At 38.3% G+C, this 27,803-nt stretch overlaps 1 protein-coding gene across 5 annotated transcripts; it reads right to left on the minus strand.

Moving 5' to 3' along the window:
• Positions 1-27,602, minus strand: LOC133572697 (uncharacterized). Of its 5 annotated transcripts, none has more exons than XM_061925618.1 (25): positions 27,450-27,602; positions 26,593-26,732; positions 26,380-26,481; positions 23,427-23,498; positions 22,147-22,225; positions 21,833-21,873; positions 21,666-21,740; positions 20,963-21,045; positions 20,721-20,841; positions 14,948-15,076; positions 14,788-14,833; positions 14,657-14,712; positions 14,537-14,579; positions 14,340-14,458; positions 12,799-12,882; positions 12,002-12,109; positions 11,803-11,919; positions 11,614-11,721; positions 8,348-8,440; positions 8,151-8,234; positions 8,013-8,063; positions 5,937-6,074; positions 1,417-1,512; positions 1,291-1,341; positions 1-583 (listed from the first exon to the last, which is right to left on the minus strand). In XM_061925618.1, the coding sequence occupies exons 1-25, from the start codon at positions 27,469-27,471 to the stop codon at positions 227-229; spliced, it is 2,415 nt and encodes an 804-aa protein (XP_061781602.1). In that variant the 5' UTR covers positions 27,472-27,602; the 3' UTR covers positions 1-226. The 5 variants fall into 5 exon arrangements, with proteins under 5 accessions (XP_061781602.1, XP_061781599.1, XP_061781600.1 ...); XM_061925615.1 differs by having other exon boundaries at positions 14,340-14,455; positions 20,721-20,840; positions 20,953-21,045; XM_061925616.1 differs by having other exon boundaries at positions 8,151-8,231; positions 8,351-8,440; positions 20,721-20,840; positions 20,953-21,045.
• Positions 27,603-27,803: the final 201 nt, after the last annotated feature.

Raw genomic sequence — 27,803 nt, forward strand, 5'->3', positions numbered from 1 at the left:
TAAAATCAGATTGATTTATTGCATGCAACAACACTGAATTATTTCCCATGATTTACAGAATTGTTTTCGAAATGAGAAATCTGATTTTGTTCGACCTCCCAATGACACGCCACCAAACACTCGTTCTTTAACTCAGCATAACGAGACATCATTTTGAATTTTGTTACTGGAGCACACTTTTCTTTTCTTGGATTCCTAAAGATGAGTAAGTAACTCTGACGTGTCATCATTGGAAAGGGTTCTGGTCTCTCAGCTGGTCAGTAGAGCTAAAGTAAGAGGTGGGGCGGGTCCCTGTGTCCCTGTATCGCCTTGGATTACCCATCAAAGACTCCATGGGGCTGAGAGGTCTGAGATTAGAAACCCTGTCTACGCCACCGAGCGAGGAGCCCGAGTATATGGAATGGAAGGAAGGGCGCTGTGGGTCCAGGTTGACAATCGGTTTTGAGGGAAGAGATGAAAAAGTGGTAACTGGAGAACCAGAGCCGGGCTTGTAGCTGCTGCTGCTGTAAGATGAATACCCGCCAGCAGCTGGACCTGACACCTGCATTTGTGGTTTGTCGCTTAGCTTGGAACCAGGGATTTCCTGTGAGGAGGAAGAGCACGAAATAGTGACGGGATAGAAAAAGCACAGTGGAACCCCACATTCTTCAAACTCTCCCATTTACGAACCAGAGACCGAATAAAAATATGCTTTGGTGAACGGACCTTGTCTCAGTGCCATTTTGTGATGACTCCTTGTGCTCATTCAGTCTAAATGTTGCTTTGTGTACCTTTAAAGTGTTTTTTTTAGCTCTTTCTGGTTTTGCGAGCTCAATATGAGACAAGGGATGTGTGGTTTGAAACATTCAGGAAGTATCCACAGCGTTGTCCACTGTGGCCTGGTCCCGCTCCCTAATGTTTTATTCCTAATCATTGTAGTGACGTGGCTGTTAAAATTAAGGAGTTTTCGGGATTTCCAACTATGAGTGCGCCACAAGGCTAGTGACAGTGTGTGTCAGCTAGATGTTGATGTTTTGACTTTGTTATTCAATAGAGAGTTGATCTATCACCCCCTTGTTAGATTTGTTTGTTATACAATATTGTGTAGCACTTTGTAGTGTATTCAAAGTGTACAAAGTTTTGCTAAAATATGGACTTTTGTCAAGCCTGCAACTAATTAGTCATATTTACATTGTTTCTTATGGACACATTTGCTTCACTAAACAAACTTTTCTATTAAGAACCAGTTAAGTTCGTAAATGGAGGTTCCACTGTAGTGATCAGTCGTTTTTGTAACAAAGGTGAACTCACAGTCTTCTTCTTCTTCTCCTTCTTCTTGTCAGCCTCAACTCCAGAAGAAGTCTGCAAGGCGAAAGGATCAATAATGAATTACGGAGCGTATCACGTGATTTGGTTACAATTATATCAGTCGCTTACCTTCTTTTTATCCTTCTTGTCTTTCTTGGCCTTTTTGTTTTCCTTGTCACTGTCATTGGAACTGTCAGAAGAACTTGATGAGCTGGAGCTGGAATCCTGAGCACACACAAAAACAAGAAAACATAACCCAGCAGACACAAGACGTGAGAACTTGTTGAATTAGGGCCTGACATTGAGCAACTCAAACATAGCGTTGAAACATTAGCTTTTTGACAACGTTTAATCAATGTTGGGTTCTGATGTTGATTTGACCATTGAATTTGAGTCATTTTACAACCAATATTTTACAACACAAATACAACGTTGAAACAACATGCTTTTTGACAACGTTAAGTTGTCTGTAATTCATTATTAATCATTTCGCCTTGCAGACTTCTTCTGGAATTGAAGCTGACAAGAAGAAGAAGAACTTCAAAACTTCAAAACCGCACTAAAAGAACACCTCCAGGCAACTTCAACCCTAAACTAACATCCTCCCTTCCACATCCTACCTCCCCGGATTGTAAATAATCAAATGTAAATAATCAAATGTAGATACTTATTCTTATGCTTTCTGATCTCTCTCTCTATGTCCACTACTTGCCGTACATATCCTACCAAGTCAGTCCTACACTGTTTCTCTGATGATGCAATTGTTGATGACTGAAGTGTTGATATCAACTAAACCTAATCCCCCCCTTCCACAACCCACACCCCGGATTGTAAATAATGTAAATAATTCAATGTATATACTCTGATGATTATCTTGTGTGATGACTGTATTATGATGATAGTATATATCTGTATCATGAATCAATTTAAGTGGACCCCGACTTAAACAAGTTGGAAAAACTTATTCGGGTGTTACCATTTAGTGGTCAATTGTACGGAATATGTACTGCACTGTGCAATCTACTAATAAAAATTTCAATCAATCAATCAATCAAAGTCGGGTTGTGACGTTGATTTGACCATTGAATTTTTGTCATTTTTTAACCAATATTTTACCACACAAATACAACGTTGAAACAACATGCTTTTTGACAACGTTTATTCAATGTCACATTGTGACATTGATTTGACCATTGAAATTTGGTCATTTCCCAACCAACAACGTTAATCCAACATTAGACACCAACATAAATTATCATGTAGAAAGTTGGAACGCAAATGGCGCACGACCAAGCTTGAGGTTTTCCATCAAGCATGGAGTGATAGTTTAATATAGTATAAACGCATGCTTACCTTAGCTAAAGCTAAATATTACTCAAATCTCATCCGCCTCAACAAAAACGACCCTAAATTTTTGTTTAGTACAGTAGCATCGCTAACCCAACAAGGGACTCCTCCCAATAGCTCCACCCACTCGGCAGATGACTTTATGAATTTCTTTAATAAGAAAATTGAACTCATTAGAAAGGAGATTAAAGACAACGCATCCCAGCTACAACTGGGTTCTATTAACACAGATACAACTGTATCTACGACGGATACTGCAATACAAAATAGTCTCTCTCTTTTTGATGAAATAACATTAGAGGAACTATTACGGCGTGTAAGTGGGATAAAACAAACAACATGTTTACTTGACCCACTTCCTGGGAAACTTATCAAGGAGCTTTTTGTATTATTAGGTCCATCAGTGCTAAATATTATAAACTTATCACTTTCCTCTGGCACTGTTCCCCTAGCATTCAAGAAAGCGGTTATTCATCCTCTGCTCAAAAGACCTAACCTTGATCCTGACCTCATGGTAAACTACCGACCGGTGTCCCACCTTCCCTTTATTTCGAAAATCCTCGAAAAAATTGTCGCACAGCAGCTAAATGAACACTTAGTGTCTAACAATCTCTGTGAACCTTTTCAATCCGGTTTCAGGGCAAATCACTCTACGGAGACAGCCCTCGCAAAAATGACTAAGGATCTACTGCTAACGATGGATTCTGATGCGTCATCTATGTTGCTGCTTCTTGATCTTAGTGCTGCTTTCGATACCGTCGATCATAATATTTTATTAGAGCGTATCAAAACACGTATTGGTATGTCAGACTTAGCTTTGTCGTGGTTTAACTCTTATCTTACTGACAGGATGCAATGCGTCTCCCATAATAATGTGACCTCGGACTATGTTAAGGTAACGTGCGGAGTTCCTCAGGGTTCGGTTCTTGGCCCTGCACTCTTTAGTATTTACATGCTGCCGCACTATAAGGCGCACCTAAAAACCACAAATTTTCTCAAAAGCTGACAGTGCGCCTTATAACCCGGTGCGCTTTATATATGGATAAATATTAAGATTCATTTTCATAAAGTTTCGGTCTCGCAACTACGGTAAACAGCCGCCATCTTTTTTCCCCGTAGAAGAGGAAGTGCTTCTTCTTCTACGCAAGCAACCGCCAAGGTAAGCACCCGCCCCCATAGAACAGGAAGCGCTTCTTCTTCTACTGTAAGCAACCACCCGCCCGCGTAGAAGAAGAAAAGGCGCGGATATTACCGTACGTTTCATTTCCTTTGTGTGTTTACATCTGTAAAGACCACAAAATGGCTCCTACTAAGCGACAGGGATCCGGTTCATGAAAAGACGCAATCTCTCCATCCGCACACGGATTACTATTTCACAGCAACTGCCTAAAGACTTTCAAGAAAAGCTGGCTACTTTCCGTGCATATTGTAAAAACAAGATAGCTGAAAAAAAGATCCGGCCAGAGAACATTATCAACATGGACGGACGAGGTTCCACTGACTTTTGATATTCCTGTGAACCGCACTGTGGATACAACGGGAGCACGTACGGTGAATATTCGCACCACAGGGAATGAGAAGTCATCCTTCACTGTGGTTCTAGCTTGCCATGCTAATGGCCAGAAACTTCCACCCATGGTGATATTCAAAAGGAAGACCTTGCCAAAAGAGACCTTTCCAGCCGGCGTCATCATAAAAGCTAACTCAAAGGGATGGATGAAGAAAAGATGAGCGAGTGGTTAAGGTAAGTTTAAGTTTACGCGAAGAAGCCGGGTGGCTTTTTTCACGCAGCTCCGTCCATGTTGATATACGACTCCGTGCGCGCCCACATCACGCTGGTTTTTAATATATTATTAAAGTTTGACTGACCTATCTGACTGTTTTTTTGACATTCCTTTAGCGCAGTTAGATGCGGCTTATAACACGGGGCGTCTTATAGGTGGACAAAGTTTTGAAATATGCCGTTCATTGAAGGCGCGGCTTATAACCCAGGGCGCCTTATGGTGCGGAAAATACGGTACACAAGGCGAATCAGTAAAGAATCTGGGTATTATCTCGACCCAACTCTCTCGTTTGAATCACACATTAAGAGTGTTACTAAAACGGCCTTCTTTCATCTCCGTAATATCGCTAAAATTTGTTCTATTTTATCCACTAGCGACGCTGAGATCATTATTCATGCGTTCGTTACGTCTCGTCTCGACGACTGTAACGTATTATTTTCGGGTCTCCCTATGTCTAGCATTAAAAGACTACAATTGGTACAAAATGTGGCTGCTAGACTTTTGACAAGAACAAGAAAGTTTGATCATATTACGCCTATACTGGCTCACCTGCACTGGCTTCCTGTGCACTTAAGATGTGACTTTAAGGTTTTACTACTTACGTAGAAAATACTACACGGTCTAGCTCCGTCCTATCTTGTCGATTGCATTGTACCATATGTCCCGGCAAGAAATCTGCGTTCAAAGAACTCCGGCTTATTAGTGGTTCCCAGAACCCAAAAAAAGTCTGCTGGCTATAGAGCGTTTTCTATTCGGGCTCCAGTACTATGGAATGCCCTCCCGGTAACAATTAGAGATGCTACCTCAGTAGAAGCATTTAAGTCCCATCTTAAAACTCATTTGTATACTCTAGCCTTTAAATAGCCCCCCTGTTAGACCAGTTGATCTGCCGTTTCTTTTCTTTTCTCCTCTGCTCCCCTCTTCCTTGTGGGGGGGGGGGGGGGGGGGCACAGGTCCGGTGGCCATGGATGAAGTGCTGGCTGTCCAGAGTCGGGACCCGGGGTGGAACGCTCGCCTGTGCATCGGCTGGGAACATCTCTGCGCTGCTGACCCTTCTCCGCTCGGGATGGTGTCCTGCTGGCCCCACTATGGACTGGACTCTTACTATTATGTTGGATCCACTATGGACTGGACTCTCACAATATTATGTCAGACCCACTCGACATCCATTGCTTTCGGTCTCCCCTAGAGGGGGGGGGGTGTTACCCACATATGCGGTCCTCTCCAAGGTTTCTCATAGTCATTCACATTGACGTCCCACTGGGGTGAGTTTTTCCTTGCCCTTATGTGGGCTTTGTACCGAGGATGTCGTTGTGGCTTGTGCAGCCCTTTGAGACACTTGTGATTTAGGGCTATATAAATAAACATTGATTGATTGATTGATTGAACATTGTCTCAATTTACAAATACAACTATTTTTTAATGTTGTTTCGAAGTCAGTTTTAAAGGACATGTATGTGTAATCAACATTGTATCAATGTCTTGTGCCTGCTTGTAAAGAGGTGATTATGAACTCACCTTCTTTTTGCCCTTCTTCTTTTTCTTCTTCTTGTCTTTTTTCTTCTTCTTCTCCTTCTCCTTTTTCTTCTTCTTTTTCTTCTTTTTGCCATCATCACTACTAGAAGAATCACTGGAGGAGTCAGAAGAGGAAGAATCCTGCACAAAAATGTATTACAAACTTAAAAGGACACATAACGTCCAGACGACTGAAATTTAACTAACAATTTCCCTTTTTGTATTTTTTTATCCTGAAAATGAATCTGGAAGTCTTTTTGCATAATTTCAATTAGTTTTTAAATAATCGGTAGACAACTAACTGTACTTGGAACTCCCCCTTTCCATCACCAGACTCGATGTGTTGCCCCTAGACTATTAATTGTATTTTAATTTGGATTTTAATTTTGTCACGTGACTTCAAACTTGACACCTCATTGGCTGGTTCTGAGACAGGATCGATTGCTTTAGTCTTAATTTACTGGAAGTGAGTCTTGCTTTTTGAAGCAGCACATTTTTCGACACTGACTTTTTGCAGCACTGAATTTTTATACAATGAATTTTAAAACACATAATTTTTTTCCCAATGAAACTGTCAGCATAATTTGATGTGAAAAAATCTGTAAAAAATTCAGTTACATGAATTAAATGTTAAAAAAAAGCTTTTGTAATAAAGACTCAAATGAACCTCCATATTAAGCTCCGTAATGTCGCCACTGGTGTGTCTGCTCCAAGAAGGAACCGCAAAGTCTGCGGCAAAAAGTGGCTATAATTTGTTCAACACGTAATGTACAGGATATTTTTACACATGTTGTGATTCAGTCTTTCTCCCGTCGAGAGTGTGTTGCTAATTTCTTTAAATTCTGCGCAAAAATAACATGATTGGAGGTGAGGATGCTACCCAAACAAATGAAATTGCCTCCAGTCTTCAGTAGATGACGTCAGCAGGCAGACACAGGCCCGCCCAGGTTTTGGAGGTAAAAGTGGGCGTTACAAAGTAGGCTGAAACTAGTTAAAAAACAGGCCTAAAAACCAACATCTTTTTTAGGTCCAGAACTATGAAATAAGTGCCATTGTTGTCAGCATTGGCGGGGCCCTTCACATTCAATATATTCACACTCCTACAATAGACCATAATTATCTTCATAAAGCCAGATTTATTTTACACGTAACTACCGTATTTCCCAGGCTATAAGCCGCTACTTTTTACCTACGCTTTAAATCCTGCGGCTGATATATAACGGTGCGGCTAATTTATGGATTTTTCTTCGCTAACGGCCATAATGTTTTGTATTCAACAAACCTGTCTGTTTTTTGGACAAGTTTGTTCACTGCAGGTGCTGCGGGTTGAACGTCAACAGTATTTCCTTCTGTTCAGGGCCTTGAACCGGAAGTACAAGTGCTGTTCCGTCTACTAGTCGTCCATAGTGTTTTGACTCGTATGGTTTCTTCATTTATCACTCCAAGCAACATTTGTAAGTTTTACAATATAACTAAAACTATTCATACTTACTAAACCGTCCGACGTGTGATGCATGAGGAGTGTTTTCATGCATAATTGTGAGTGCTATCGTAATGTAATCAAGCTTGCCTCGTTAGCATTAGCTAATATGCTAACATGTCTACGAATGCCTGTTTCAGTATTATTGACTTACAATGGCATTCATTTTGTATTGTTTTAATTTCACAAATCCCTCAGTACATTCCCCAAAATGTCATCGTGGAGTTATTGACTCGGTTTAGCTTATTGGAGAGCTAGCTTCCGCAGCTAATAGATCCAAGACGATGACTTCTCTTTTGTTTGATCAACCGTTTTACTGCCCTGTTACAGATACCTTTTGGAAACAATTAAGGTATTTAAATAAACATTTACAAAATCTTTCTGAGTAAATAACTAAGTCCAGTTGGTCAAACCTATGGAAAACATGTTTTTTCTTCTACAGTTTAGTGGGTGCGGCTTGTATATCGGTGCGCTCCATAGTCCGGAAAATACGGTATGTGTATTTTATTGTAAACATTCAAAACACACTTAACTTCTGTCATCCCACACGTCCATTTACCAACATTTTCTTGTTTTTTTTTCAATTGAAAATGGCTCACCTTCTTCTTTTTCTTCTTCTTGTCTTTCTTCTTGTCCTTTTTCTTCTTTTTCTAAAGCAAATATTTGCAGATAAAGTTCCGAAAGTGCACATTGCACATTGCAATATGATAATAATATTGAATAAGTGAATAAGTTACCTTGTCATCATCGCTATCAGAGGAGGATGATGAAGAGGAGGAGGAGGAGGAGGAAGAAGAGCTATCCTCAGAAGAGCTGTCCTTCTAAAGAAGACATCAGTAATTACATCAACATGATGACTGAAACTGAACAAAAACACCACAAGAACAACTACTGGTGGTACACATCATTTAAAAACGATGCTATAATTTTTTACCTTCTTCTTCTTCTTCTTCTTCTTCTTCTTTTTCTTCTTCTTCTTGCAATCATCGCTGTCGGATGAGGAAGACGAAGACGATGAACTGGAGTCCTGTTAAGATGGAAGGATGTAAAATTAAATTTAAAAAATAGCATTCTGGTACATAGCTAGATAACGCAGAAAGTACTAAGGCCGTTTCATTTATTTCTGTGTAGATCAGAGGTTTCCTACTCGTGGTCTGCAGATCCACATTATATTATACTTTGATTCCAAAAAAGTAGAGCTTGTTGAAGGATCAAAATTGTTGTCCTGTATAGTTGTTTACTTAAGTAAGTTGAAAAATTAAGCTAATGTAGATCCACACTGATGTCCGTGTCTCCACTACTTAACAGCCATAAAAACATTAGAACCCTCCCAAATATATTACACTATATAAATCCTTTCATACATTATATTACAAACCCCGTTTCCATATGAGTTGGGAAATTGTGTTAGACGTAAATATAAACGGAATACAATGATTTGCAAATTCTTTTCAAACCATATTCAAATGAATGCACTACAAAGACAAGATATTTGATGTTCAAACTCATAAACTATATATTTTTTTTGCAAATAATAATTAACTTAGAATTTCGTGGCTGCAGCACGTGCCAAAGTAGTTGGAAAAGGGCATGTTCGCCACTGTGTTACATCACCTTTTCTTTTAACAACACTCAATAAACGTTTGGGAACTGAGGAAACTAATTGTTGAAGCTTTGAAAGTGGAATTCTTTCCCATTCTTGTTTTATGTAGAGCTAAAGTCGTTCAACAGTCCGGGGTCTCCTCTGTCGTATTTTACGCTTCATAATGCGCCACACATTTCGATGGGAGACAGGTCTGGACTGCAGGCGGGCCAGGAAAGTACCTGCACTCTTTTTTTTACGAAACCACGCTGTTGTAACACGTGCTGAATGTGGCTTGGCATTGTCTTGCTGAAATAAGCAGGGGCGTCCATGAATAAGACGGCGCTTAGATGGTAGCATATGTTGTTCCAAAACCTGTATGTACCTTTCAGCATTAATGGTGCCTTCACAGATGTGTAAGTTACCCATGCCTTGGGCAGTAATACACTCCTATACCATCACAGATGCTGGCTTTTGAACTTTGCGTCGATAACAGTCTGGATGGTTCGCTTCCCCTTTGGTCCAGATGACATGATGTCGAATATTTCCAAAAACAATTTGAAATGTGGACTCGTCAGACCACAGAACACTTTTCCACTTTGCATGAGTCCATCTTAGATGATCTCGGGCCCAGAGAAGCCGGCGGCGTTTCTGGATGTTGTTGATAAATGGCTTTCGCTTTACATAGTAGAGCTTTAACTTGCACTTACGGATGTAGCGACAAACTGTATTTAGTGACAGTGGTTTTCTGAAGTGTTCCTGAGCCCATGTGGTGATATCCTTTAGAGATTGATGTCGGTTTTTAATACAGTGCTGTCTGAGGGATCGAAGGTCACGGTCATTCAATGTTGGTTTCCGGCCATGCCGCTTACGTGGAGTGATTTCTCCAGATTCTCTGAACCTTTTGATGATATTATGGACCGTAGATGTTGAAATCCCTAAATTTCTTGCAATTGCACTTTGAGAAACGTTGTTCTTAACCGGTTTGACTATTTGCTCACGCAGTTGTGGACAAAGGGGTGTACCTCGCCCCATCCTTTCTTGTGAAAGACTGAGCATTTTTTGGGAAGCTGTTTTTATACCCAATCATGGCACCCACCTGTTCCCAATTAGCCTGCACACCTCTGGGATGTTCCAAATAAGTGTTTGATGAGCATTCCTCAACTTTATCAGTATTTATTGCCACCTTTCCCAATTTCTTTGACACGTGTTGCTGGCATCAAATTATAAAGTTAATGATTATTTGCACAAAAAAAAATGTTTATCAGTTTGAACATCAAATAACTTGTCTTCGTAGCATATTCAACTGAAAATGGGTTGAAAATGATTTGCAAATCATTGTATTCCATTTATATTTACATCTAACACAATTTCCCAACTCATATGGAAACGGGGTTTGTACTTTGATTTATTTTCACGTAAAAAAACACTAGTTTTTGATGTGTGGCTACTTTTTTAAAATTTTGTAGTAGTAGTAGTAGTAGTAGTAGTAGTAGCGACTTCCTTGTTCATGTGAAAAATCCGGTCAACTTTCTTTGTTTTCACTTAATCGAACTGCACATGCAAGTGACATTGGGGCCACATTGGGGGCCTGTGCGCGTTTACACTGGACTCGGATGAAGATCACATTTTACTTGCAGCTGGAAAAAATCCAATTAAAAAAAATCCAAATAGGGTTATTTTGGCCTGCAGTGTAAACGTAGAATTAAGACTACCTCAACCTCCTTGCAACAATGCAAAATGGTTCATTCAACAATGATGTGATTAAGGTAAAAAAGTATACACAGTATATATATATATTTGTATGTATGTATTTTTTTATATTTGTGTCTGCATCGGACAAAGTTATGTTGAAGTTTCACTTTTGCAACTCTTAGTGTATAACTGTGGTGTGTTCAAAAACACTTGATTAAAGTTCGAAACAGAGGCGTCACTATGTTTTAAAGACAAGGGAAGCTTAACCCCAAGTTAATGCACTTATAATAATTATATTAATGCATTAATATGATTAATTAATATCCATTGAAAATAGTCCACGTGAATCAGCTAATCTCTACCTTACACTTTAAAGTAAAGGGAAATTTGTCATACTTAGACGATTGAGCGATGGGAGTGTGTACATGCAACAAGGAACTGTTAATGTGTTATTGCCATTTTTTTTAAAGTCAACACCTAAGTAAGGTTTTCACGTGTGTTTAGGGTCACAAAATGCCCAATTCTTCACATGGTTTGGGCCAGAAAAAGAAAGTATGTCCCCAAAGAGGGGCGTGACAAAAAATTATTGAGATGTACTGCTGATTTGTGGGTTCCTAATCAAATGACCCATTTTCAAATTTGCTCGTAAATTATTTCACTATGATTACAACATGTCAATATCGCTCTTCCTACCACCATTGAGACCTTTTCGGCATTTGGCTGCATTGCTACAGGCCCATAATAAGTATGAGGAATACTAAGAATGGCGGAGTTGATCTGCTTGCATGCCCACAATGATAAGTATGAGGAATATTAACATGGGCCCCATGATTGCAGGCCCATAATGGAACATAGACAGAATAAACAACAAACAGCACGCAGAAAAATATTGGGTTATACAAGAGAGAAATTAAGTCGACCTTCTTCTTCTTCTTCTTCTTCTTTTTCTTCTTCTTCTTCTTCTTCTTCTTCTTCTTCTTCTTGTCATCATCACTGTCGGATGAGGAAGAGGAGGAGGACGAACTAGAGTCCTGGTGAAGATGGTGAGATAGATCAACATAAAACAACACAGGCACAAATACAGAATGATGTGAGAGAGGGAAAGGGCAAACCTTCTTCTTTTTCTTCTTCTTTTTCTTCTTTTTCAACTTCTTCTTCTTCTTCTTCTTGTCATCGTCACTGTCAGATGAAGATGAAGAGGAGGAGGAGGAGGAGGAAGAACTGGAATCCTGTTATTACAGAAAAAGTATAAAGCCAATATAAAACAAACCCTAGTGAATACTGAAATGCAAATATTAGCACAAAAAAAACCTTCTTCTTTTTCTTCTTCTTCTTCTTTTTCTTCTCATCCTCACTGTCAGAGGAAGAGCTATCAGATGATGAAGAAGAGGAACTGGAACTGGAAGAGCTGGAGGAATCCTAAACATCAGGTAAACCACCAACATATTACTTATAGCATGGAGTCACCCTTTATATCTATTATTACATGTGTAATTAATATTAGAGTACTGTCCTTTGTCAAATGTAAAACCCACACTCACATATGAGTTGTGCAATATCATTTTCCACATACCGGTACAATGTGTTTATTTTAGGATTGTCAAATTTAACACGTTAAGGCATGTGAATAATCACAAAAAATAATCGCAATAATAATCTATATATGCAGATTTATCACGCAATCAATTTTGACTGCACATGCTTCTTTACCTTAACTGCGGATGTTATACGATCACTGATAAGGTCAATGCATACGCCATCGCAAAGATGAGTGAGGAGACTCAGATGGTACTTTCGACACAAAACAAGGTCATTTGTATACATTGCAGCGATTAACTTTCTTATTGAAGCACAAGTTTAAAAGCAAAACACGTTTTTGAGGTAGCCACCAGCAAGAACGCTACTACTGTGGTTCATGGACACCTAGCATTGGACGACAAACAACGCCGGCATACTTGCGGCAATGTCGTAAACAAAAGTCCAACAAACAAGTTAAGCAACACTTTTGTAGCAACTGTGTTTAATCTTGATTATTCCAATTTCAAAAGTGTGATTGATCTGATTTAAAAAAATTATATTTTTTTTCATTTTCCTCTCAATATTTTTACCTTCTTTTTCTTCTTCTTCTTCTTCTTCTTCTTTTTCTTTTTGTCTTTTTTGTCATCGTCACTGTCCGAAGCTGAACTAGAATCCTATTAAGAGAAAATAATAGTTAATGCAACAAAGCTGATATCACCTGATTACAGTGGTCGTTTTTTCTACGTCCCACTTTTTGTACAGTTTAGCTTTTGATGAAAATGTTTGTTTTTTTCTATTGTAGCAACATGGTTATTAAACATTTAGTGTGCGCATGCATGTCGACAGTTCAACTTGTCGTTGATGTTGTGTTGTTTTGATAATAATACTATTGTTAATCCATTATTCTCTTGTTATAATAATTAGTATAATAGTTAATAAATGATAAATGGGTTATACTTGTATAGCGCTTTTCTACCTTCAAGGTACTCAAAGCGCTTTGACAGTAATTCCACATTCACCCATTCACACACACATTCACACACTGATGGCGGGAGCTGCCATGCAAGGCGCTAACCAGCACCCATCAGGAGCAAGGGTGAAGTGTCTTGCCCAAGGACACAACGGACGTGACTAGGATGGTAGAAGGTGGAGATTGAACCCCAGTAACCAGCAACTCTCCGGCCACTCTACCAACTTCGCCACGCCGTCCCATATAATTCACCCCTATACAATATCCTACCCTAATACCCAACTGTGCAATATTACCCTTCAAGTGCAATACGTCCGACACTGATTGTTATTTATTACTCCGGTACTCTTGTCTTGTTCTGCATATTGTACAGTATTTTGTATTTCTATAGTGTTTTGTATATTGTACAGGATTGCTTATTATTTTTATTGGATAGTAGTTTGTTTATTTCAATTGTTAGTTTTTTTTCTTTATTGCCTGTTGTGTAATTTATTTTATTTTATTATTTATTTATTTTTACCCCATATTTGTTCCCACTACCACACATTAAATTGGAGTCCTTAATCTCGTTATATGCAAATATAATGACAATAAAGTCCATTCTATTCTATTATGTTTGTTTGATACATATACTGTATGCAAATATATACATATACATACATATACATTCACCGGTGCCACTCACACCGGTGAATTGAATGATGAATGATAAGGTGGTGGTCGGAGGGGCCGTTGGCGCAAATTGCAGCCACGCTTCTGTCAGTCTACCCCAGGGCAGCTGTGGCTATGAAAGTAGCTTACCACCACCAGGTGTGAATGAATGATGGGTTCTACATGTAAAGCGACTTTGGGTACTTAGAAAAGCGCTATATAAATCCCAGGTATTATTATTATTATACATAAATATATACACACACATATATACATATGTATACACACACAGCAACAAGCAGTAGAAAATGTATATATATATATATATATATATATATAAATATATATATATATATATATATAAAATGGATTCAATGGATTAATTGGATTTACAATATTTCTTATGGTAAAAATTGCTTTGGATTTCATCAGACCTATTGGAACAGATTACTAACAAAACCCGAAGTACCAATAAATTTCCTTTCCTCGACATGCACACACTGTGATCACCTTTTTCTTCTTCTTCAGCTTCTTTTTCTTCTTCGTGTCTTTCTCATCCCTTTCCTCTCTCTCATCGTCGCTCAGATGGCCCTCCTCTATACCACAAGGCACCGTCACTGATCCCTCTGCTGGGCAAGAGTTAACATTATAGTCGTGAAGCTTTACAAAGCGTCATTTCTTGATTGAAACTGAGAGTTAATGACTACCAGCCGGCAAAGTGACCAAAGATCCATCTTCTGTCCATTTATACTAAAAATATAAACAAAAAGTCAGGTTTATCTGCTGCTGACGCGTGTGACATACACCATTTTGAATGTGAGCGTCACCTTAATTGTCATATCTTTCTTTGTCTCTCCAAGACTTGAAACTGTAGTGTCATCACCTGCAGTCGACCACAACATCATTAATAGGTTTAATTCCACTTATTTTAGAGAGAAGGAAAAGCGCACACACTCACCAACTGTGGAAAGCGAAGCAGTGCCGCTGAGTTCTTGCTCATTAATCTGTCAATAAGAATCAAAATATTTCTAGTTATTTTTTAAGACTGCAACCTCAATATATATATTGATCTCCGGTTTGCTTTATACTGAAAACATATACAAAAGACAATAATTCACCTTTTTGTCATCCTCCTTCTTCTTCTTTTTCTTATCCTTTTTCTTTTTTTTATCTTTATCGCTATCAGATGATGATGACGACGATGACGAGGAGGAGGAGGATGACGATGATGATGAAGAGCTAGAATCCTGTGACAAAAGTAAATTGTTAACATTATCATACAACTTCCCATCTCCATGTTAATACTTGCTGGTCATTTCTTTAGGTACACGTACAAAGAGTTCTCTTGAGAAGGGCTGGCTAAACCTTTGGTCAAATACAGCAATTTTAAGTGTGAAACACAAATAGCCTAAATATAAATAAAACAGTTCTTAATTATTGCAAATAATAATTATAAGGCTAAACTAAAAAAAAAGTCCATTCATTTCAGCAATTCAACTTCAAATATGGGTGAGGGGATGCGGGCGGGGCACAAAAATAGTTTTTCCTACCTAGGAGGGGGGTGTAACAGAAAATATTTAAATATTGATATTGATCTGTTACAATATAAACAGGAATCATACATACTTTAATTATATTGTTGAGTGGAATGTTAGAAAAAGTTTGAATATGGGAAATTAGTCAAACAGAAAACCATGGTAGGTATGAAAGACATTAACCTATTTATTATTAACTGTTTGGAATGGACTTATGGGGTCTTTAAGTTGAAGTGGATTGCTTTTTGATGACACCTTAACCTACAATAATTCATTAAGTTAAGCTTATGACTCAGTAAGTTTAATCACGCGGACACGATTGTTATTTAATACTTTCTAATACTTTACGCTTCTGCCTTTGTATGTGTAAATAATGTATAACTATAATTATTTGATATGTATTTTTATACATATCATTGACATTGTACGGCGTGGCGGGGTTTGGAGAGTGGCCGTGCCAGGAACCTGAGGGTTCCTGGTTCGATCCCCACCTTCTACCAACCTCGTCACGTCCGTTGTGTCCTTGAGCAAGACACTTCACCCTTGCTCCTGATGGGTCGTGGTTAGGGCCTTGCATGGCAGCTCCCGCCATCAGTGTGTGAATGGGTGAATGTGGAAATAGTGTCAAAGCGCTTTGAGTACCTTGAAGGTAGAAAAGCGCTATACAAGTATAACCCATAACCCATTTTACCATTAACAACTGTGTTGTTTTAGATTGAAATATTGTTTAATTAAGGACACTTATTTACGTATGAGTAGCTTGTGTGATATTGTGTGCTTAGCTGTTGTGTAGCTACTAGCTCCTAGTAGCCTACAGCCTACCATGTTCACCTTAAGAAAATGACATCACTAAAATAGAAGAAAAGACTAACCGTATATGCTTATTGGAGGATATTTAGATGTTAACTGGCTGTCAAGCTTTGCGCAGGTAAAGGCAATGAGTATAATACACCATTGCGTATTATACTCAATGGTTAACTGGACATCTTCATGTGCTCAACGCCTCAATCATTGGTATGTTTTAATCTACTAAACCATTCTGGGTATCACTACATCTTATCTGTCTTGTCTTTTAACAAAGAAACAAGGAAGTCACAATCTTCGTTCAATGAATGTTCTGCAATTTGTCGTCCCCAAAGTAAGAACTGAACTGGGCAAGAAAGCATTTAGGTTTTCAGCACCAAAGGCTTGGAATAACCTACAATCGAATATTAAACTTCAAACCCTTGTTACATTAAATGAGTTTAAAGCTTCTGTGAAAGGATTGCAGTCTACCTTGTCTGTATGCACATGTGTCATGTGAGCAAGTTTTAATGTTGTAAATGTGATGTTTTATGTGTGGTTTACTGTTTTTTAATGTAACCTTGCTGCTGCCCTCTTGGCCAGGTCTCCCTTGGAAAAGAGATCCTTGATCTCAATGGGATTTTTACCTGGTTAAATAAAGGCTAAATAAAAAAAACAATTTTCAAATGCCACAATGCTGGTATGGGAAAGTTTAGATGCAAGCCGATACAATCCTCAACAAGTTTGTGTTGCTGCTATTGGACTGATAGCCAAAATCAATATTGGATCAAGACCCCTAATTAGTTTGAAAGAGGTTAGTAAGAACATGTATTATATTTGGGAAGGCACCCTTTGGCGGGCCAAACCAAACAACTCGACTGGCCAAATTTGGCCCCTGGCGTCCACTTTGGGCACACCTGATTGAGAGGGCTCCCTCGCAAGGATATGGTTAGGGGAGGAAGAGATTCAACCTGACTTTCTCAGCATATATTGCATGGAACTGACATGAGCATATGTAGTGGGGAATCTGTGACTGTGTTCATACAGCTTGTGTATTGAAGTACAGGGCCCTGTGGAAGTTTCAGCCTTTTACTGACTTTAAAGGATTATGGTCAACTTAAAGTCTGTTTGCAACTTGCTCCAAGTTACATGTTTTAAACCAAGAAATATAACATGGTTAGTTATTGTTACTAGAGATGTCCGATAATGGCTTTTTTGCCGATATACGATATTCCCATATTGTCCAACTCTTAATTACCGATACCGATATCAACCGATACCGATATATACAGTCGTGGAATTAACACATTATTATGCCTAATTTTGTTGTGATGCCCTGCTGGATGCATTAAACAATGTAACAAGGTTTTCCAAAATAAATCAACTCAAGTTATGGAAAAAAATGCCAACATGGCACTGCCATATTTATTATTGAAGTCACAAAGTCCATTATTGGTGGGCGGGGTTGGGGGGGCGGGGTTTCGGGGTAAGGGGTAGCAGGGGGTGTATATTGTAGCGTCCCGGAAGAGTTAGTGCTGCAAGGGGTTCTGGGTATTTGTTCTGTTGTGTTTATGTTGTGTTACGGTGCGGATGTTCTCCCGAAATGTGTTTGTCATTCTTGTTTGGTGTGGGTTCACAGTGTGGCGTATATTTGTAACAGTGTTAAAGTTGTTTATACGGCCACCCTTAGTGTGACCTGTATGGCTGTTGACCAAGTATAAATTGCATTCACTTGTGTGAGTGAAAAGCCGTAGGTATTATGTGATTGGGCCGGCACGCAAATGCAGTGCCTTTAAGGTTTATTGGCACTCTGTACTTCTCCCTACGTCCGTGTACCACTCCGTACAGCGGCATTTTTAAAAAGTCATAAATTTTACTTTTTGAAACCGATACCGATAATTTCCGATATTACATTTTAAAGCATTTATCGGCCGATAATATCGGCAGTCCGATATTATCAGACATCCCTAATTGTTACCATTATTGGTTTAAAGTTAAAGTTAAAGTACCAATGATTGTCACACACACACTAGGTGTGGCGAAATTATTTTCTGCATTTGACCCATCACCCTTGATCACCCCCTGGGAGGTGAGGGGAGCAGTTTTTAAGAAGACAGATTTAAAACACAAACGTCTATGTTAATCACAATTAGAAGTTAAACTTTGTAAAGCACTTTAGCATGGACCGAATGAAATGTTGGCCTTGATTGGCTTTCATATTTTGTGTCCGTACACCCACAAGAGAAATGTTTACGTACAAAAGCATTAAAACAGAGGTGATGGCTGCCGTGCAGGCTTTAAAAAGGTGAGTGAGGCAGTAAATCACTCCAAACACCGCCCTTGTGTCGTGGCGTTGTTGTTTTTTCTCTGTGCGTGTGTCTATGCTGAAGGTTTGAACTGGGAAGATGGCGGGTCAAAGCGATCGAACGTGAACGCCCTGTCAGGATCTACCAACTGTAACATTGACTTATAGCCGTTTTAATTAGGCTTTTCTGACAAGATTCGGGAAAAAAAAGCTCATTTAATGTAAGAAGGGAGACTATGTTTAGTGAACACCAAACACTGCACATCACCACAAACATAACTTCTTCACCGTGAAGCATGGTGGTGGCAACATCATGTTGTGGGGATGCTTTTCAGCATTAGGCCATGGACGACTTTTAAAGGTAGGCGGGAACATGAGCGCCCACAAATATGTGCAAATCCTGGAGGATAATCTGTTTCAAGTTGCAACAGAAATATGTCCTAAAGGGGAACTGCATTTTTGGGGAATCTTTTGCAATCATTATAAAAGACATGAAGACATGCATTCTAAATATTAAATAAACTTGAATAAATGGGAGCACCACTATTCCACCCATAAAATCCAATAAATAACCATTTAAAGCAGGGGTCCCCAAACTACGGCCCGCGGGCCGGATACGGCCGCCCAGCGTCCAAAATCCGGCCCGCGGGAAGTCCCAAGTTAAAAAAAAATAAAAAAATAAAAAAAATAAAAAAATGTTTTTTATTTTTTTTAATTATTATTATTTTTTAATGTGTCCTTACTAGTCCTTTTTCTACCGTCTCCTAGCCACTCAGGCAAATCATATTGTCTAAAAATGCATTTTACCATTGATAACGTGACATGCAGCAAGTGCGCTCTTTAAGTCAATTAGTGCGCGAGGAATATATATGTATGAATACATATACACATATACATATATATATATACATGGACATATACATATACATAGATATATACATATATACACATTTACATATACATGTATACACACACACACACACATTTACATATAATATATATATATATATATATATATATATATATATATATAGCGCGGCCCCCAGCCAAATTGTTTTACCCCAATGCAGCCCCGGAGTCAAAAAGTTTGAGGACCCCTGATTTAAAGACTGCCAGCAATACTCAATTTACATTTCCTGACTTGAATATTAACCAAGTATTGGTGATATTGTTATTATAAACGCTAAAACAGACAAACTATTTATAGCGGCGACCTGATCACTTCCGTGTGTGCCTATGTTTACATCATCGAGTGGTAACCTGTTTCCTCGCTTCCCTGTTTCCTGTAAGTTTGTTGTAGACCATAAATTATGCCTCTCACCTGAAAAGTAGATGGCTGAGGATATAATCCGACAAGTTGGGACACTTTGACAGCCATTTAAGACCTGGAACTGGCAAGAACCACACAAAATGCGCTTGTTCCCCCACCCCAATTCAGTGCTGCATTATAAAATATATTTTATATCCATCCATCCATTTTCTACCGCTTATCCCTTTTGGGGTCGCGGGGGGTGCTGGAGCCTATCTCAGCTGCAATTGGGCGGAAGGCGGGGTACACCCTGGACAAGTCGCCACCTCATCGCAGGGCTAACACATATCTAAATGGGAATATATTAACATTTTATGAGTTGGCATCCTAATGATAGCAGAGCTTGTACAGTAAGTGATGTTTCATTGGTTTGTTGGCTCTCATAATGTCTGTAGTGAGCAGAAATGAGTGATGAAGGGAAAAAAAGCAAACGTGATGTGTTTTTGAAATGCGCCACATATGCTTAAAATTATCAAAATACGTAAATATTAAATGTTATTGTCAATGTGCCTGTTACTACATTACATATATACTTACATCATGTATATAAAACCTTAATGGAGGTATTTGGAATTTTTTTTAGGGGCTCGATAGGAAGAATTGAACGGCTCCAATAAAAAAAAAATCCATCCGTCGTCTTGTCTTTCATAATGATTGTGGACGATTGGCAAAATTCCAAAAAAAGTGCAGTTCCCCTTTAAGACAATGACCCCTAACATGAAGGGGATGAATACTTGCCTTTACCTCATATATTTTTAGTTAATTGACACTATTTTGAAGAAATCTGATTTCACTTTGGCATGAAAGTTGCTTCTTTTTTTGCAAATCCTTGTTAAGAGAAAACCAAAATAAATTATCTATTTATTAAAGCAATAAAAGGCTGAAAAAAGTGTGAATGTAATGCATTCTGTAAAGATAAAAACAAAATAAAGATATAGTCATCACACTCACTAATGTACCTTTTTCTTAGCTTTCTTTTTCTTTTTACCCTTTTTCTTCTTTTTCTTTTTCTTGTCATCGCTGTCGGATGACGAAGAGGAGCTATCAGAAGAAGAAGAGGAGGAGGAAGAACTGGAGTCCTGCAAAAAAAAACAAGAGGAACTACTAACCCAAGATGACCTTAACTGCCTAAATAGATAGACAAATTAGGTAGGTACACCCAGAAAATGAAAATGCTGTAGTATTACATACCTTCTTCTTTTTCTTCTTTTTCTTCTTCTTCTTCTTCTTCTTTTTATCTTCACTATCAGAGGAAGAACTGTCAGATGAGGAGGAAGAGGAGTCCTGCGAAGGAAAATATCACATTAATGTTAACATGTCTTATGGTCTCTGGACTTCATCATTTAATTGTTTGCATTTGCAACTATCGTATTTTCCGGACTATAAGCCGCACCCACTAAATTTTAGAAGAAAAAAATGTGTTTTCATATATTAGCCACAGGGGGCTATATGCCGCAGATATATACCTATACGTTGGGAAATGAGATATTCACATAGAAAGATTTTGTAAATGTTTATTTACGTACCCTAATTGTTTGCAAACGGTGCCTGTAACACGGCAGTAAAACGGCTGATCAAACAAAACACAAAAGTTACTGATGTCTTCATCCATTCTTCATGAGATGAATAAGATTTTCACCATTTGTAATAAGGTTAAAGATATTTATCAGGATTCTTCTTCCTTGTATATAGTAAACACTTTGAGTTTGAACAGTCTCTTACAGTGGATCATTTTACTATGTTGTTTGATTTCTTTGCTTAATCCATTCCATAATTTAGCCATACGCAAAGAAAAAAAAAACATACATTAGCTGCACTTTTGTAAAAGCCACAGGGTTCAAAACTTGGGAAAAAAGTAGGAGTTTATAGTCCGTAAATTACGGTAACTAAATAGTTGGACTTACCTTCTTTTTCTTCTTCTTCTTTTTCTTTTTCTTCTTGTCTTTCTTGTCATTGTTATAATCAGATGAGCTATAATCCTGGGAGAGGCCAGAAAAGTAGATGCAGTGGATTCGGAGACGTGGAACATAGAATTGCACCATGATCACAAAAGGCTTTTAATCTCTCTCACCTGCTTCATCTTCAAGTCCTCTGCAAGTCCAATTTGTTCGTCTAAATAAGGAAAAAAAATAATAATAATTTAAGATTTAATTAGTAGTCATGATCGTGTACTAGTAAGTCTACTGATTGTATGACTTTATGCAAAATAGCTGCTACTCACAATTAAAAACTATACCAAACATTTATTACAACAAAGCACAATCCAGGAGACTTACAGTACAGGCAGTGATGGTTTTAGCTATGGGTTACAGGTTTGGAGTCCAGGGCACCATTGAAACTATAACCACCACTGCTCTTCTTAAAAGTCCACTTTACTTCACTCACCAGTTGGTGTTATGATCATATTGTCCCACACGTACTCCTTCACCTCTTTCTTTTTGTCCTTTTTCTTCTTCTTGTCATGCTACAAGAAAATAATATTTGTTCATCAGGCAGGCCACTGTAGGGGGTTTTAAATCTACCTTTTTTTTAAGACTTTGAACTTTATGAGGCACTAGAACCATGGTAATGATAATGAAAAGAATGTATTGTGAATCGTAAACGCATGATACAGATACAGTAAAATATGTTTTTAGCTAGACAAGTACAAAAGTATTTAAAAAGCATGCTATAAAGGGTTAGAACTGGTTTTACAGGTCAGTTACGGTATTGCTCTTGCTTTGCATTCCATGATAATATCAGGTGGGTATTGCCTACTATTACTTACAAGTTTAAATAATTGTGAAATACTATACTACGGTACATTTATGCATGCAATACCTAGGACAGGATCAACTTTTATTCATCCCACAATGGGGAAATTAAGTTGTTGCAGTGCAGGCTTTTACATACAGTAACAGAATAAAAAGTAGCGAAAAACAAAAAATAATAATACATACTACATTTTGTGCACTTATATATGTGTCGATAAAAGATCAAATAAAACAAAAAACACCGACATCCATATTGCACACCAAGAAAAAACATCAGTGTTGCCACTGAAAAAAACACGAAGGATAATAGAGAACCTGTTTGAGTTTATTGCCATGACTTGTCTTTTCCAGACATTCCAAATGGGTGTGTGCCGCTACCTCCTATCAGATACTTCTGGCAAGCAGTTGCATGACATTAGCGCCTCCGCCTAGTTTTACAATCATGTCTACTTTAGAGTTTAAGCAGTCTTAGCACAATAGTACAGTACTTTACTGGAATGTCAGGATATAGCCTTTGAGCTTTTGTTTTCACCTTCCTGAGGTGAAACCCAACTTTCCTGCATTTCTTGTTTATTTGGAGCAAACTACCTGAAGAGAGGCACCCTCACTTTAAAAAAAAAAAAACAAGTGTCTCTTTGTTACTCTTACAATAAACGTCAATCAATGTTTGCTACTACCCCTACACTGCTGTTTAATCATCAGATGCGCAATTTACTCTCGCTCATTCCATAGATGGTTTGGCCTTATAGTGCAAGCTCAAAGCTGTGCATATGCACGTTTTGAAGTGTTTTCTTCAAACATCATGTTGTACTTGGCTTGGCTGCAGGCGGAGCGATGGGCGTTCTAAATGTGAACAATATGTGACGACAAATTCTTCTAGTGGGAGACGTGCCGAAGCAGGATGTGCCGTACCTCGCTATCACTATCGGAGTCTGAGGAGCTACTGGAAGAGGAAGAAGATGATGAGGAAGAGGAGCTGGAATCCTGTGAAAAAGGAGAGAGTTGTCTTATTCAACTTTACATGCACAAATGAACAAGTTAATTTGTCTGTGCCTGTGTTATTCATTGTAAATGAAGTCTTTGACATTTCGTAGTAGCGTAAGAAGGGAGGGGCTCTTTAAACACTTGGCAACACACAAAGGCGGGCACACATAACGCCCATCGCAGCTATGTGGACAGCCTATTGTACCCATCACAAACAGCAATGGCTTTATTTTTTTCCCATACACATTCATCTCAGGTTTGTCCAGTTTAGCTGTGTGCACCCAACTGTGTCAATGTACAATATACTTCCTCATACATGCAAGGCCAAACTACAAAAGCGTGGAGTGAATTTTCTAGTTTCAAATGGAATGAATGAATTATGGTGCCTGTACTTCCATCCTGAAAACACCATTTTAAACTTGACAGCAACAGTCACCTCTCTGAACTGGACCCAGATGGAATAAGCTGTTAGATTTCAGTCCATAATGTAACGACTTGTTTGTGTTTTTGCGTTGACGTTCGGCATTCAAATGTCCATGTAAGAGTGTCGCCTCGATTTCTTTGTGATAAAAAAGTATATGCAGTATTGTCCCAGAAAACTCCTTTTAGGTTACTCAGGTTCTATAACCTTTTAAACAGGTCCTACCGATCACTAAATAAGATGAATAAATATAATCCAGGTCTTTAAGAAGTGCAACTAACCAAAGAGGGAGCCCAGTTATAAAATAGAGGGTTTAGCTCCTCTGGCAATACTAAATTGGTTACTCAGTTCACGCTTGAACTGATTGTAGCAGGGCTGCCTTTACACAGTAGGCTGTGAATGTCTGGGTGAGTCTCACTCGCACCTGACTTAGAGTCCCACCCTCAACGTCACGAGATTAGCCCTTAAAACTGAGTAGTCAGGTCGGAAGGTACGCATGCCGCTGACACAAAGCGCAATCTGCACCACCGAGTAACTAGGGCAGGGGTCCCCAAACTACGGCCAGCATCCTCAATCGTCTAAAAAAATATTTAAATGTTTTATTTTTTTTTTCAGTCCTTTCCAGTTGCTCAGGCAAATCATCCTGTTGATGTAGATGCCAATATATACTGTACAAATTTACTTAACAAAAGAGAAGTGTGAGATACTTAGCTTGTTGACTAATTTGTATTTTACTTCATTAAAGGTTTGGTAATATTTAGTGTTAGGCGCAGCCGGACCAGAGCAGGAGGGGATAGAAAATAGAAATAATAAAAGAAGACAGAGGGGCAAATTGTGGGGACAACATATATGCTGAGTAGGTATATATATATATATATATATTATATGCCCCTCTGTCTTCTTTTATTATTTCTATTTTATATATATATATATATATATATATATATATATATATATATATATATATATATATATTTTGTTATTGACAAAAATATATATATACATACATACACATATATATATATATATACATATACATACACTTATATATATATATATATACACATACATATATATATATACATATATATACATATATACATACTTATACATATATACATATACATACAAATATATATACACACACATACATACACATATATACAGTATACACCTACACATACATACACATACATATATACACATAATATATATACATACATACATATACATATATATATACACATACACATACACATACGCATACACACATATATATATTAATATATATATACATACATACATATACATATATATATACACATACACATATGCATACACATACATATATATATATACACATACACATACACATATGCATACACTTACATATATATACACTTATTTATATCCCCGCCTGCTCTAGTCCAGCTGCGCTTAACACTAAATATTCCCAAACATTTGGTAATATTTACCATACAAATTAGTCAACAAGCTAAATATCTCACACTTCTGTTAAGTAAATGTGTACAGTAGATATGGGCATCTACATCAACAGTATGATTTGCCTGACTGGAAAATACTGAAAAAATAAGAAAAAATGTTATTTTTAATTTTTTAAACTTGAGACACCTTACGGGCCAGATTGAGGACGCTGGCCGTAGTTTGGGGACCCCTGCCCTAGTTACTCGGTGGTGCAGACCGCGCTTGTCCCTCTCGGGGTTGCAGGGGGTGCTGGAGCCTATCCCAGCTGCACTCGGGCAGAAGGCAGGGTACGCCCTGGACAAGTCGCCACCTTATTGCAGGGCCAACACAGATAGATAGACAACATTCACACTCACACACTAAGGCCAAATTAGTGATGCCAATCAACCTATCCCCAGGTGCATGTCTTTGGAGGTGGGAGGAAGTCGGAGTACCCTGAGGGAACCCACGCAGTCGCGGGGGATCGATTTTTAAAAAAATGTTTGTAATATATACACTCACAAATAGATAGTCCGACCAAATTCTATTAATCCAATGTGGCACCCGAGTCAAAAAGTTTATGAACCCCTGAAGTATAGGGTTTCAACCGCGTGAATGCGCCTGGCATTAGTGTGATTGGTGGAGAATGAGGAAGTGTTGCGTGGGTTTGGGGAGAGGAGAGAATCTGTGCAAGTATGAGATACACGGCGGTGGAATTGAGCAATGTGGACGTGTTAAAGTCAGAATAAAGTTAAAAAAACAGCGTCAGACTCTGTCGGGTCGCTTCATTAACAATGGGCCACATCTCATTGACACAACTGGAATAGTGAATACATAACAAAGGCGTTAGTTAGGCCATTATTTTGTAACACAGTTAGTCCTAACATGAGTGAGATGTATAGGAAATTGATCTGCATCTGCAATCAGTTGCATTGTTTGCATAACCCTGCAGATACATAGATAAACAGGAGGTAGTTATGTTCAAAAGACACCTACTTTCTTTTTCTTCTTCTTCCTTTTCTTCAGCTTTTTCTTCTTTGTCTTCTTGCATTCATCTTCACTGTCAGAAGATGAAGAACTGTCAAGCGAGTACGGCGCCTAAGGACAAATAAGCATAAACAAAAATCAAAAACAAACGTTGCAGTGTTACACAGATGCTATTTTACAACTACATTGATGCTTTTTTTTTGGCAAATAGCTCTTGCTCACATGGCCATCTGTAGTTTCTGCAGGACCCTTTCCTTCTTCACACTTCACCAGTTCTACAGGTTCTGGTTCCTCAGAGAGGGATTCCAAACGACCGGGAATGACCGCTGCTGGATCACTTGCACTTGGAGCTCCATCAAGAGCTACAAACAACAGTTCATATCAGATCAGCAACACTCTGGATAGACTCTGGATTCAAATTATTCAATTCCCAACATGAGGAAATACTTCTATACAACAAAGGACATCATATGGCTGCACTACCTCATTTCCGTACAATACTTTTTAACAATGACAGTTATTGAAAGTTGAATACGAGGGGTGTGAATCTTTGGCCACCTAACAAATCGATCCGAGTGACAATTCGATTCAGAATCGATTCTTGATTCAACACGATTCTCGATTCAAACCGACTCTCACAATGTATTATTTGGTATAATAATTGTAATGAAACAAGTAACTGGTTATAAAAACTCTTTATGGTTGCACATAAGTTGGGCTAAAAACGTATTTTTAAAAATGTATTCTTACTATGAAAAAAATAAAAATGAATCAATTTTTGAAAAATTATGAATCAATTTAGAACTAGTATGAATAAGAATCGTGTTTCAAATGTGGAGCGATTTTTTGTGCACCCCTACCTAATAAATTAATAGGGAACCAATATATGATGTGCCACTCCTCACAACAGACCACAGAAACACCCACTGGACTGTGTAACCTGTGTGTTATGTCAAATCATTATACACATGCATCTACTAAATACTCATCAATATCACTCCTGAAATAGTTGTTGAGTAGATTTACATGTTTTTCCACCTCTCAAACTAAAAAGGCAAGTATAAAAGCAATTAGCAAACCTTTAGTGAAAGTGTAATCCATGTTTCCCCACCCTTCTCCTTTGGAGAAGTCTCCTCAAACACACCCTAGGTCCAGGTTTAACAACATAGGTGTGAGTGCACACAGAATGAATGATCGGGTTGGGTCTTTAAGTATTTGCAAAGTTGGGCAGAGCATGGGGAATTTCAAAATAAATTCAAATAAAACTACCACTATTGAAAAACGACTAGAAAATACATACCAGGTGTACTAAACACACTATTTTTACACCATTAAATGTCTGGGATGATGAAACCTGATTCGTTATATGTTTTGTTAGACATGATATGAGTTGGCTACCTTTATTTTGAAAAGTCGCTCTTACCTGTGCCATC

This window comes from Nerophis lumbriciformis, linkage group LG30 (genome assembly GCF_033978685.3).
Source record: "Nerophis lumbriciformis linkage group LG30, RoL_Nlum_v2.1, whole genome shotgun sequence".
Taxonomy (NCBI): domain Eukaryota; kingdom Metazoa; phylum Chordata; class Actinopteri; order Syngnathiformes; family Syngnathidae; genus Nerophis; species Nerophis lumbriciformis.

Coding starts and splice junctions, on each gene's coding strand:
- LOC133572697 (XM_061925613.1), bottom strand. CDS start 27,471: ATGGATTACACTTTCACTAAAG. Junction 14,713..14,787: donor TGCTTCGCTTTCCACAGTTG/GTGAGTGTGTGC, acceptor GGTCGACTGCAG/GTGATGACACTACAGTTTCA. Junction 6,075..8,012: donor AGAAGAAGAAAAAGAAGAAG/GTGAGCCATTTT, acceptor ATTTTTGTGCAG/GATTCTTCCTCTTCTGACTC.